The sequence below is a fragment of the Cydia fagiglandana genome, chromosome 16 (assembly GCF_963556715.1).
Source record: "Cydia fagiglandana chromosome 16, ilCydFagi1.1, whole genome shotgun sequence".
NCBI lineage: Eukaryota > Metazoa > Arthropoda > Insecta > Lepidoptera > Tortricidae > Cydia > Cydia fagiglandana.
Window position 1 is genome coordinate 4,456,103 of NC_085947.1, and position 14,596 is coordinate 4,470,698.

The following is a 14,596-nucleotide window of genomic DNA, read 5'->3' on the forward strand; positions in this document are numbered from 1 at the left end:
AAAAAGCTATTAAGAGTACTGAATAGGTAATAAATAGTACATAGCTTAGTTTCTAAAATCTACAGAATAATCACTATCGGCTAAATTCGATTTTTTTATTTACTATGCAAGGATTTTTAATGCTATGTTTTACGTCACCTAGCTTTTTACTATTTGGCCACCTACGGTGCCCGCCTGGCGGTTATGTGCCGCACTTGTTACAGTAGTAGCAATAGGTAATGTTCGTACTTTTTCCATGCGTTATCTTCGCTTACACCAATACCGAACATGACACATAGACAATAATTATAAACCCGTTTCATGTATAGGTATAAATACAATCGTTACTGGATTACTGAGCCCATTTTATTCTCATGTTTAAAATCCTTGCTTGCTGCTTGGGAAGAGCTGCCGTCAAATGCATATAAATTATGTTTTTCGTGCTGATGAAAATTGCTATATATACTGGTTAAAACAGTTTAGACAGCTACATCAAAAACCCGTTTTTATTTCCAGCTCTAGAGTTACTGGACTATTGCTACCGCCAAGACGACGATCAGGCCCAACAACTCCTGACCTGCGAGCTCCAGAACTGGTCTGGACAGACCTGCTTGAGCCTCGCCGTTGCTGCCAACCACCGCGCCTTACTAGCCCATCCATGCTCACAAATCATACTCGCAGACCTCTGGATGGGAGGGCTTAGAACCAGAAAGAACACCAGCCTTAAGGTACCATGTCTATTTTATTTATTCCCTGTTTTAATATCTTGTTAACGCACAGATTGGCACGAGTAGATTCAGTGTTAGAGAACTCTTAACCAACCAACCGTAATGAGCAATTACGAGGTGTCACGTCTGTGTGTCAATGAGCTTTATAATACTTTTTGAAATCTGCATGCTATGCATTCGGACGTCGACCATACACATTCCTTGCAACTATCATGACTTCGATACAAATGAAAAAGTTTATGCGATTGCGACGAAATACCAAAGTTAGGCTGCGTTTCCTCCAGAGATGTGCGAGGATGCATAGCAAACACATCCCTCTCTTTGTTAAGAACCATTAGAATTACTTAATTCTCATGTCCTCGCTCAGCGCAGCTCTAGTCGGCAATTTTCTATTGGTTCTTAACAAACACATCCCTCGCTACACATTTTCGCACATCTCTGGTGAAAACACAGACTTAAAGTCAAAAAAGTCTCGTTTACTTTAGTTATGCTTCTCTCAGTGACTTTTAGGTATCTTTATTATTTACTACTAAAAGATACAATTTTTGGCCAGCGAGTCATAAAAAACTCTGTAAAGAAAATTGGCCGTGAATTAATAATGTGGCAGCGTTCATTCCGAAAGTAATGAGTTCAGTTAATTCTATTCCACTGGGTCTAAAACTAGCGTTGGTACAATCTGTTTTTATTTTTTTTTTATATAGTCTGCAACAGAAAAAACTATGAAATCAAAGAGCTCCAATAATATTAACTGCAAACAAAATAAAAACCAATCTATTACTGGTAATTTTGTTACGCATTGTATCAAAAGTTCTATCATAATATACAATTTTTAACGTAAAATAAACTTATAGAAATATAGATTTTTCGACACATTGTTTTTCTTTTTTTAATACATTGCTCTATTTCTTACCCAATTTACTCTGTGACTCCGCCATGTTCACAGCGCCGGAACGCTGCAGAGTTTGTACATAAAATGTTTGTTGTTTCTGTAGTTTATTACGTGAAAAAACCGCATTTTTATGACACCCACGGCTGACTACGTACAGTCGACTTCAAGATATGTTTACATTTTTCGCCTTATTACAAAGGCATAAGGTGCAAAAGTGTAAACATATCTTTGACGTCGACTGTACTCAGTGAATACCTACATAAAAGTCGCAGTCACATGTATACTTTACCATCTCAAAGTATAATCGACGTCCTTATTTAACTTAGTTAAACGTAGCATGAGGCTTATAAAGTAAGAGTGATATCGCTAGTACCGTGTTTCGTTTGCCACATCTTGGCTTTGTACCGTAAGGTCATTCTGAGTCTGCTGTGCCCCCTGTACATCCTCCAACTCGAGTTCAAGTCGAAGGAGGAACTGCAGCTGATGCCGCAGACTGAGGAGGAGCATCTGGAGAATGAGAGTATGGAAGACGACCGGAGTACTAAGGATCCGAACGATGCTGAGGTATATTTTAAGTTATGTTGCTTCCCATCACGCTTGGCGCTCATTTTGTCGTGTATATACAAATTGTATGACAAATTAACCTGGGGCCTTACCATGATGTCCTTATTGTGATCCTGTTTAGGATCTGAACTGAATTGCTAAAAGACGCAGCTATATAAGTTGCATAGCTCAGTCCCTTACGCTGCGTCTTACGTAAGCGAACAACTCGCAAACGCGAAGCGGCGCGGGCGCGGCGCGGCGGGCCCAAGGCGTTCGCGTTCGCAACGAGATCGCCCACGTAGGACACTTCTATAGGTATCAAAGGATGAATCACCCCGCGCCGCATCGCTTCGCTTTGCGTTCGCGTGTTGTTCGCCTACGTAGTACGCTGCGTTAGCAATTCATTTTAGGTCCTAAACAAAATCGCAATAAGGACATCATGGCCAGGCACCTGACGTCATTTTTACAAAATACGGTGTCATTGCAGTGCTGTGTTGACTATATTTACATAAAAGTAGAGCCTCCTGAGTCCCAGAGGGCCTTAAGGCTGTAGAGGTATTAAGAAACGGCTACAAATATAATGACCACCAAAAAATACTTTGGTACCCTAAATAAAAAAATCATGCTTACCAAAAAAAATTACTGAACACCAAAAAAATAAGGCCTAAAATTACAAATGTACCACCATTTTAATTACGACTGCACTTCAAATTGTATTCGAATACCAAATATATTGAATGATTACCAAAAATCATTAATGATCACCAAATCTTGAAGACCAAATAAATGCGATATTTTCACCTAAATAAACCACTGTGATACCAAAAAATTTATACATATTACCAAATAAAGTAAAATGATGCCAAAATTACTAGTCCCTCCCGCTCAACCCCCGTACCCCATAACTTAGGTAGGCATACTTAAATGCTACTAGAAAAGTATGTTAGGTTAGGTTTGTACTGCTATCAGTTAAGTGGGCTAGGTTAACACTGCGACCCTTACAGAAACGAATTGCTACTAGAAAAGTGGGTTAGGTTAGGTTTGAACTGCGACCCTTACAGAAAGGAAATGCTACTAGAAAAGTGGGTTAGGTTAGGTTTGAACTGCGACCCTTACAGAAACGAAATGCTACTAGAAAAGTGGGTTAGGTTAGGTTTGAACTGTGACCCTTACAGAAACGAAATGCTACTAGAAAAGTGGGTTAGGTTAGGTTTGAACTCCGACCCACACAGAAACGAAATTCTACTAGAAAAGTGGGTTAGGTTAGGTTTGAACTGCGACCCTTCCAGATAAGAAATGCTACTAGAAAAGTGGGTTAGGTTAGGTTTGAACTGCGAACCTTACAGAAACGAAATGTTACTAGAAAAGTGGGTTAGGTTAGGTTTTGAACTGCAACCCATACAGAAACGAAATGCAACTAGAAAATTTTGCTTTGCTTTAATAGGATAGCAAGATTTAAAAATTTGGTTATAACTTTACATTAAAATGGAGTTCTAATTTTGGTGGTCATTTACTATTTTTGGGTTTACAATGATTATTTTGGTGTCATTTTATTTAATAGGATAGCACGATGTAAAAATTTGGTTATCAATTGACATTAAATTGGGGTTTGAAATTTGGTAATTATTTACAATTTTTGGGTTAATAATGATTAATTTGGTGTCATTTCCTTTAATAGGATAGTAAAATGTAATAAAATTGGTAATCATTTCACATTAAAATGGTGTTATAATTTTGGTGATCATTCATTATTTTAGGGTGGTAAAGTAGATTTTTTTGGTATTAAATTTTATTAAATCAGTATAAATAAGTCAGGATTCCAAATTCAAAAACGAAACTAACGATATTGGGACTTAGTAGAATAGAATAATAATAAAATTGGTCTTTAAAAAATATGCAAATAGGACAGAGAATCAGATCGATTAATATAAAAAATGAAACATATACAGATTTATACATTGATCAATTTTCATATGACGCTCAAGTTATTCATACAAATTGTATGCTAACGAATAATTTTAAATTCGAGAAAGTAACTAATTCACTTGATCTAGCTAACTTTACTGAGACCAAACCGCGCCATCATCTGTATCATATAACACTTTTTATTGAAAGAGTAAGTTAAAAATATGCATCCTACCTACATAGGTATATTATCTAAGTGTAAATAGATTCGTATTACGCCGAAACTAACAGAACTTATATAAAGGTGAACACAGCATGCATCCTTTTTATTAAATTATCAAACAAAGTTGTAAATACACGTTCTTTCCATTTCGGTGATGGGTAAATATATATTGTTTATAATATATTTGCGTTAGGAATATATTAGCTTTAAGTCTATGTCTAGGTAGAGTAATATATTTAGGTCACTAACACATGAGTTGGGGTACCTAAATCGTCATTTGACAACCAAAACCCTTGTAGCCTTAGTTTTGTGTAAGTAGTCACAGTCATGTCGCTAAGACGCAAAGTTTCCAAGATATAAGCGAAAAACCGAAAAATAGACCCTTCAAAACCCCTTGTCCCCGACGGCTCAAGGGCTACGGCCGGGGACTTTTGATATGTTCATCTCCTAACCAGTCCAAACAAAGTTACGGAGTCAAAAATTGTGTTCCAAGCATTTCCATACTTTCTTGTTGCTTGGCCTAAGTACTTACATAGATGTCACATTATAAGTACACTATTAAAAAATACCTTTCATGTACAATAATCCTGATAATATATTCCGGGTCACCTTAAAAAATAAACCTCGTGTACAGTCAACGTCAAAGACATGTATACATTTTTCACCTTATTACAAAGGAGTAAGGTGCAAAAGTGTAAACATATTTTTGACGTCGACTGTACTTAATGTTATTAAATACGCCTAAAGTAAAGGATAAAGATTATTTAGAATAATGTGTTTGTCAAATGACGTTTTATTCATAGACTTGGTATTTGATTGACACTTACAATAGGTTGGCGTAGTGAAACGGAGAACGCTTTCTATCAAGAAGATAATACCGCCCGGACAGCAGAGTAAAACCAAGCAGGTAGACCGGGCTGCTCTCTCTTCACTCTTACCCCAGTCAACTAGGTAGTCCAACGTAACAGGTTTTTTTTCCAAATTTTTGGTAGTCGAACACTATGGGAATTTTGCCAATTTTTAGCTGGCAACGAACTTGACTATATTTGCGAAGATACGGTTATGCTGTTATTTTGTTTTTGAACGAGATGCATTTGTATTGACCAAATATAGTTTAGTCCTTAATTATTAGTCGTTCCAATTGTTAAAATTAGTAAAAAAAAAAATCTAGCTACAAGGCTCATCAGTTTTAAAATATCTTAATTTTAAAACACCAAGTCATCATAAAATAGGTATTTTACAAAAAAAAAACGATTTGTCTCTAGAATGTATATTAACCTAGCTATATAGGTATTTTGTAATTCCTAGAAATCAGATCAACATTTAAATCATTTCACGAAGTTACAAATTCCCTAAAAGTTTGTTCGTGATTCCGTAGAATATTCGAACGATAGGGTACAGTTTCAAGCTTATCATCTCTCATTCCGGGGTAAAACTGGATTACTCGTAACTACAATTGTCGGTTTAAAAATAGGTACATTTCTAAAATGGAAGAACGAGAGTTTGAATATAAAAGAAATATCTTAACCATAAAACAATTTATAATTATATAAAATATCACTTGAATATGTAAAAGAAACCGTCCCAGGTTACATCACAGTTTGATCGATCTCAATGATACTTGGAATAAAGTAAATACATGTTGCATAATACTCCTCGTTGACTGGGATATAGAGCTTCGATCTATGCGGACACAAGGTTTCAACACTTTGCAAAAAACCACTTTCGTACTCTACAATTCACCAATGAGCCGATGTCAGCAAACCGAGCTTTAATCACGGGTCAAACAAATTGCCTTCATTGTCGAAACACTTTGGGAATATTTGACACGATAAATTCAAATTAACTCTCGTGGTTAACTGGTTAATGGCTCACTAGGTACGTGACAAGCGGAGCGTTTTGCGTAGCGGAGCGTGCAACGGACTTGAAGCTTGAACTATCAATTTAAGCACTATACACTTGCAGAGTAAGAACGCTTTTTATTATCTGTAGAGGCCTATGAGGTATGACATGACACCGAAAGGTAGTCATCGGCGATATTATATTAAAATTACATTAGGTACACCGGGATGAATGCAACTTTCCTGTTTCGTAAAAAACAAAATAGACGCAAGAACGTAGCTCAGGCTTCACTATATTACGAATCTCTTGGAATTTTCGTTGTTTAACAAGAGGACTCAAATACACCACAGTTCCACTTACCCTTATTGAACTTAGTTGATGTTGTACAAAACATGTCCCCAAGCATATTTCACATTGTAAGACGTGGAGTATCCGTTGAATTTCTCATTGACAAACAAAAAGAGAGACAAACGCTAAGGCGTTTATGCTAGCTACACAAAACGCTTCTCTCGCCACACACCGCTATATTTATTGCAAAGCGTCTACCGTACCCACTGTTTCCAGCTATTCCATATTTGATGTCCACTTGTGTTCGTATAGGCGTGCTCGATGAGCGTAAAAACGCTGCCACGTGTCCGTGTCCTTGTGCTCTCCTTTATAGGTCACGTTATACATTTACGGTTCACCTCTGCGTCACAACGGCGTCTGAAATATTCGTCCTCCGAGGCCTTTTATCATTCTTTAAAACAGGTATTTGTCGCTGTCGCTTTGTCTTTTAGCTCTTTGGCCACGGCTTAATATTTGACGGTTTGATGAGTTAGTTAATGGTTTAATTAAACTGTAACATTTTGGTTTTGCTATAACGAACATATTACTTATAGTTATTATAATTAGCAAATGTAGTAACGGGATTATGTAATTCATAATGCCGAAGTACAACTTGGACAACATTCAAAGTTTCTATAAGACGGAGTTATGCACAAGACGAAGCAAATATTATTGCTATTTCGTTCCACCGCATAGCTGCGTCCCGTACACTTGCCAAAGTTGGTCCAACGTGTAAATCGAGCTTTACGTAACATAGTTAACCGAACTATGTTAGAAATACCAAGCATTACACTTGGCGCTAGGAAATTCCATGAGTGAGCTACTTAACGTACCACCATCTACAATCTACATATACAATACAGCTGTACATAGATACATAATCTCCAATTCCTTTCGTATTTTCACCTTAGCATAACAAGGACAATTTGCTACTTCAAAATTGTGAGAAAAATCGTACTTTGCTCAGCGATGTCTAAAAGTCTATGAGTCGCTAGAAACACTTGCAATTCATTTTGATGATGCCTTTAATTTTATTATGAAAAAGAAAGAAAAAAAAATAGGAAAAGAAAAGTCGCACGGATTACAGTAGATCGAAGAAAAACCTACTTTGCTCGCTCATATGACTAGTGTCAGAAGTTCTATGAATAATTTTCACCCAGGTGTGGGTGGGAGTTGGTCAATCCATTAACAAAAGTTAGTACCCTAAAAGCTTAACTGCCGCACTAAAATGGCCTTAAAGATAAACTTTAAAACGTGCTCTTAAAATGTTAATTGTGTACAAGTACATAAACACAATTTATAAATTAAACTCATGACGATTCTCGACTTAAAGACACAATAAAACCTCGACGTTAATGGGATTGCCATTAAGAATTCTATACCAAAATATAATGACGAGATTCTATTTATTCTACACACTATTATATTCCTAATTTTCATCAATCTAAAGACGCAAATAGCGTTAACCCTCATGTGAACATAAGTCATTTCGGTTCTTCAGATACCGAGTTCCGACGCGCAGAGGTGAACTGTAAATTTTAAAGTCCAACCGTCCTTGTCTGTAGTTAGGTTGACAAAATTCGAAGCCAATTGTCATTTCTACCTCCAACTTGAACTTCTATTCAAATATCTAAATTTTCAATTTCAATTTATCGGAGCTTGCAATCATTCTGCTCATCGATCTTTGACTGTCTTACAACACTTTTGCACCTGAATTTCAGCTTTTTATGTGATCTGTATTTTAAATGTTATGTGTCATGTATTAGCTTATAATGCTTACATTCTCGTATCGCATTTTCTAAAAATGAAAAACAATTTAATAATTTATTTTATTCAATATTTTTATAAATGCTTTTTTCTTTTTCAAAATTTATTCTAAATCCTGTGTCTATAGCTGTTGCGTACGCTTTATTCCAAAGTTTGATGTTATTTTAACGTCGAAACTTATTTTGTTTTCTTATTGCGTTATCAACAAAGCGTTTGTTAAACATGACTGATCTAATTTTCACAAGATAATGATTTCAGGTAAAGTGAACAATGCAAATGAAAGTCTGTTTTAAATTCAAACCTAAATCAAATTAAAATGCCTTTCTTTGAGTCTGTTTGGTTGTAAAAGATAATGAACTAGAAAACGTAGTTTTATTTTATACCACATAACCAATTATTCAGATTAGTTAAATAGTTCGGAAAGATTTTGGTCACGTTCACTTACAGAATTCATTTTAACTAACGGCCCAATTCGAACAATGCTTATAAGATGTCACAGCGATACGATACCGATCTGTCAACGACAATCAGACCGGTATCGTATCACTGTGACATCTTATAAGCATCGTTCGAATTGGGCCGTATTTTGACTAAATTCAGCCAAAGAACTCGACGTTCAGTAAACGAACGCAACTTATCTTTTCTTATCATGTCTAAAGATTTCAATTCCTCAATTTCCCGACACTATAGACACAAGATAACAAAATAACGGATCTGACAACATACTACACATAATTTTGTCTGGACTCAAGCAGGCATTGATTGGCTCAGGAGAATGTGACACGCGCGTCGATCAGAACGGGAAAGTGGGTAAAATAGGGTGGGAGCCGTCGTACCGGGAGCTACCGGAGTATCACGCGCCGGAAGACAAGCGCATGCGGCCACTGCGGCTCAGGAAGAAGATCTATGAGTTCTTCACGGCGCCGATCACCAAGTTTTGGGCTGATTCGGTAAGTTGAACTATCTTTTCACATAACGTAAAACACCCAACGATTTTGTCCACTTGACTAGAGTGACTAGAGTAATTGTTTCTATAAAACCACCCTATCTAAACCACCCCTTCCTCCTATTATAAAAATCCATTCATGCACAGACTACCCTACTTCTAACTCATGTAGCTGCGATTCCATTCAGAATACTGATGTTATAAAATATCTCGGCCTTTTAGTAGATGAAAAACTGAACTTTAAAAACCACATACAAAAACTCTCTGCCAGAATAAGAAAATCCATTTTTATTTTCAAAAAGCTACGTAACTCTGCCGATGATTCTCTACTAAAAATGGTTTACACCGCGCTCTGTCAGTCTGTAATTGGCTATTGCATCACAGTTTGGGGAAGTGCAGCAAAGACATTTATGCTAGAAATTGAAAGGGCTCAACGCTCTGTTTTAAAAGTGATACTTAAAAAGCCCTTTCGATTTCCAACCACTGATCTCTATGCTCAAGCAAACGTCTTAACCGTACGTCAATTATTTTTAATGAAAATTTCCTTACACACCCACAAATTCTCTAAATTATTGCCTTGTTACAGTTCTTTAATTAAAAAACGCGTTTTTAACTTACCGATTCCAGAAGTACGTTCCGTTTTTGGTAAACGATTTGGTGAACGAATCCGAGTAACCACTTACAACGCCATGCTTAAATACTGCAACCTTAAAGACTGCACCATCATTGAAGCAAAGAAACTCTTATTTAATTTTTTACAATCACTTAACTATGCCGAGACAGAAGATATTTTAGTAAAAATAACTTAGGTTTATTTTTCATGTTTTGCAATAGAAATGTATATCTTTTTCTTACTTATAAGTATAAGTTTTCATTTTAAGTCTGTTATATTATATCAAAAACATACCTAAGATATTACTGGACTTGATTGTGTAACTTAGATCTCATATTTAAATTGTAACTGGTTCCCCGCGACACAGGCGTAGCCTAGTGCGGAGACCCCTGACATATTCTGTTATGTGTTCTTTTGATAATAAACTTATTCTTATTCTTATTCTTAACTATAAAACAAATATTTGTTACATGACAGTGACACCTTACGTTGGAGTTACGAATTTTTACTTGAATGATAGATTATGAGCTTTTAGGGTGGGTAAAAAATACGTGCATTCCCGTTGCCAAAGAGGTTTTGGGTTTATACTGAGCAACTTTTACTATGGGACCAAACCCGAAATTGCGCAAAAAAAATTTGGCTGTTTCATACATTTTGGCTGGTCCATTTTCTATGGGAGGGTATTTTTTTTCTTTCTACCCATTGGGCAAGGAACCCTAAAAATGATGAGTGACAGAACGGAACCATGCAATAAAAGCATTGGCTTATTAAAAGTTTTATTTTGATCCAGTTTCTGCAGATGTGAAGCTTTTTAAATAGAAACGTATAAGCTTATGAAAAATAGATGAAGGTAAATAATCGGCTTGATATCGTATAATAGCTTATTGATTAGTGCGACCTCAATCGACCTATTTGTATTGCAAATATTGAAGTTTTCTTCTTCAACCCTACTTATATTATAAATGCGAAAGTGAGTGACAGGCGTATTCGGGAAACGAGATAATTGCAAGATTAGAGACGAACTAGAGGTTTTTGGGATCTACATTACATATCGACTAGATGTGAGTTGGATATCTAAGTCATAACTTGTGAAAATCGTTCAAGAGGACGTCCCGAATCGCGGAAACATCAAATTTGACATATCAACCTTACAAATATCGTAACTTCTTGATGTCTAATATACATCTAATTCATTTTCCGAATGGAGCCGTCTGTCTGTTCTTCGTGGTTAAACCGCTGGGCCGATTCAGATGAAATTCTGTATTTTTTATTAATCATCATCATTATTCCACTGAAGCTAGTTATAAAATAAAAGGTTAACTGACGTGTGTTATACTGATAGTTATAATAACGAAACAATTTTATATCATATCTGTTGCAATAACTTGAATGTTTTTTTTTACTACTGCTCAAGTAAAAATTTGACGAAAAACTGCCATAGAACTGAAAAAAGATGTGCGCAAATTTAAAAATTTCTAGGCCTGGGAAGATAGCAAATGACTCAACCTATCTGCCGTTTTAATTTGGCAAACGATGTACCAAACACACTGTATAAATAACGACATCGATTAAATTTGCTATATGCGGGTTTTCGGAGGCGAAAACTTGATCTAGCTAGGTCTCATCTCTGGGAAGACGCGCATTTGATTCTGAGCTTTTATAATGTTTTCCGAGAGAAGCTCGGACTCCCGGATATTTAATTTAATTGTGATTAGTTTACTGGTAGGTATCAAGTACTCAACCCTCCTTTAATAGGAACCTTAACTCCAACAAAACAATTTAGAGTTAAAAACTAATTAACATCGAAGCATCCGATAGATCTTCAGACACCCCCCTCCCCCCTCCCCCCAGCTTTCAGTTTTATTGAAAGCGTCGCTTCATTATTACCTGTTTGTCAGGTTATTTCCCCTTACCCCCCAACCCCCAAGTTATTTTCGAGTTCGACCGATCGATAATGAGAATATGACTGATTATATTTTGTTCAAATATTGAAGCGTGACTTAGGATCTTCAATTATAACAATAGTACCTACATAATTTAATATAAGGTGCTAACAAATTAGTCACGGATATTTTTACAGCTGATGGTACTCGGTTCTCGGAGTACATTTAAGTATGAAACATTATTGGTTTTGTTATGTTTTTTTTGGAAAAACCTAGGAAACAAATTTGCTACGTTAAAACACCCTGTTAATAGCATAATTAAATGAGACCTCTTTAGATATTCTAGAACCTCTTTAAACTTGACGTGACGTGACATGACAGACAGTGTTAAACATCTTGACAGGTACATAAAAGGGGTGATTATGTTAAAAATTTATTATATTTTTTTATGTTCGGTAAATTAAAACAAAAAATATATATACAAAGGTTCCTTAATTACAGTTAAAAGTCAAATATCTCTATAGTCTCTTAAAATATCCGTGACTAAGATGATAGCACCTTATATATGTCCAGTAAAAAATCTAGGTGCCTGCGCTTAAAATGACAAATAAAAATATAAGTAACGAAAAATTATTTTATTTTAATTGTTGGCCTCTTGGGCTGTCGAATAGGGTATATACACAAAAAAAGCACTTTGATCTTGCGCCTACGAGTATATTAGTCATATAAACCCATGATATATTAGTATTGTGCATGCAATAATAACGTACTGATAATAAAATAAAAAATATTATAATTACATTCTTACACAAATTGTCTAAGTCCCACGGTAAGCTCAAGAAGGCTTGTGGTGTGGGTACTCAAACAAAGATAAATATAATAGACAAATACTTAAATACATAGAAAATCCATGACTCAGGAACAAATATTATGTGCTCATTACACAAATAAATACCCTTACCGGGATTCGAACCCAGGGCCATCGGGTTCGCAGGCAGGGTACCCACTAGGCCAGACCAGTCGTCAGACATATGAATAATGTTTCTGAGTAAGCAATTTAAAAGGTTTTGTAGGAAGTTATTGTTCATAAAATAAAGTCTCAAATCGGCTCTTGCGAGAAATGTTCATAGCTAGACTATCTTCATTTTACATTATTTCCTTTATACAATTTGTTCTTTTCGAGGTTTTGTAATTATATAAAACTTTACTACACTACCACTAAACATTATTTATATTGTTTCAGATCGCCTACATATTGTTCCTATTGATGTTTACATATACAGTATTAGTCAGGATGAGCCATACGCCATCTTGGCCTGAGATTTATTCTATATGTTATATAATAACGTTTTTATGTGAGAAAGTAAGAGAAATCGTTACGTCCGAACCTGTTGCTATTAGGTGGGTGTTTATATTTAGGTATATAGCATGTTACCATAACGTTTATTGTTAAAATGCATTTTATTATTATTCGGCTGCGTAAAATATGCTATAGTCATTTCTGTTAAATATGAACAGTAGTGGAACCAGAATTGTACCCTGTGAAATATATGCACATGTGTGTTATTGTAAATAAATAAATATTTTTACTTCAATAAATATATATATTATGTGTTCTTAAGTAAATTAAAATATTGAAATGAAACTGAACACCTCATACTGTTAAATAACTATTATTGAACAATCTTACTGAAATCAATCTAGTCAAAAGCTTAGCACTATACTCTGTATCTTTAGGTATTTAAATAAAAGTAAACAAAATCTACATTACATGATCAAATAATGTAGGTTGGAGTCAGGTCGTTCAGTTACTGATCCAGGCGGTTTTGTATTCCATCACTAAGATTAAAAAAGTGTCAAAAACAGGAAATTTTCATAAAAATAAAGCTATTTAATAAACTGCCAACAAATGTCACGGATTTACCTTTTAATCTATTCAAAAATACAGTCAAGACTTTTTTCCAAAACCATGCCTTCTATTCGATTACTGAATATTTATCATTAAAAAATATTTTAATGGACGCAAATTGTAAATAGATTGTTATTATTACTAAGCGTATTTACTTTGTAAATTCATACTCTTTAAGTATAATATTGTGAAATGCTGACTTACCATGTAATGATCATGTTACATTATGGTTAATAAATAAACTAAACTAAACTAAACTATTTGGTTGGTTAACCAATAAATGTTATAACTACCCGAAATTTTACAAATTGTTTGTTTACTTTTATTTAAATACCTAAAGATACAGATTATAGTAGAAAGATTAGGTACTTCGCCTCTCGAATTAAATTAATCTTTGAAATCATTCCGTAGACATAAGTTCAGCGTGTGGGCATGGAACATGTGGAACACGTACGACGCAGGCTTTATCATATTCTTCCTGGTGGGTTTGACGCTGAGGCTGCGCGTGAGCTCGATGGACGTCGGCCGGGTCATTTACTGCGTCGACATCATCTACTGGTACTTAAGGATACTGAACATATTAGGCGTAAATAAGTACTTAGGTAAGTCCTTCGTGCTATTTATTTTTCAAGTATGCTCAGAGCCTCTTGTACATTTATCTAAATATAGTGTCGTTGTCGCTCTAGATGAGTAGAGAGAATGTGTGCATGATGCACTACACAATATAGGTATTTTTAAGGGCATCGCCGTTATGTATAAATGCAGTTCCTTTGATTGTCCATGGGGCCGATTTTTCAATTTCGATCGCTCGATTTCGTCACTAGAAAATCGGTGAAAAACGGCGAAATGCTAATTTTTGAAATGCGAGCGATCGAAATTTGGAATCTAGTGGTATGTTCTTTGCCATGAAATGTTTTATGCCTACAAGGAATTTTTCTCCTAAAGTTCAGTTTTAGGTAGTACAGAAAATGTGCAATACCTATATGAAAATAAACAACTAAATCTAAAGTGAAACATGTTACTTCTAAAGTTATCCCTATGA

General features: G+C 35.3%; 1 protein-coding gene across 1 annotated transcript in view; it reads left to right on the plus strand.

Moving 5' to 3' along the window:
- Positions 1-14,596, plus strand: part of LOC134671780 (transient receptor potential cation channel trpm) — a 410,982-nt gene that overhangs the window by 377,860 nt on the left and 18,526 nt on the right. The window contains exons 15-19 of the mRNA XM_063529610.1: positions 496-707; positions 2,008-2,160; positions 8,959-9,153; positions 12,889-13,046; positions 13,966-14,156. Coding sequence (XP_063385680.1) covers positions 496-707; positions 2,008-2,160; positions 8,959-9,153; positions 12,889-13,046; positions 13,966-14,156 — 909 coding nt within the window. The remainder of the gene's footprint in view (positions 1-495; positions 708-2,007; positions 2,161-8,958; positions 9,154-12,888; positions 13,047-13,965; positions 14,157-14,596) is intronic.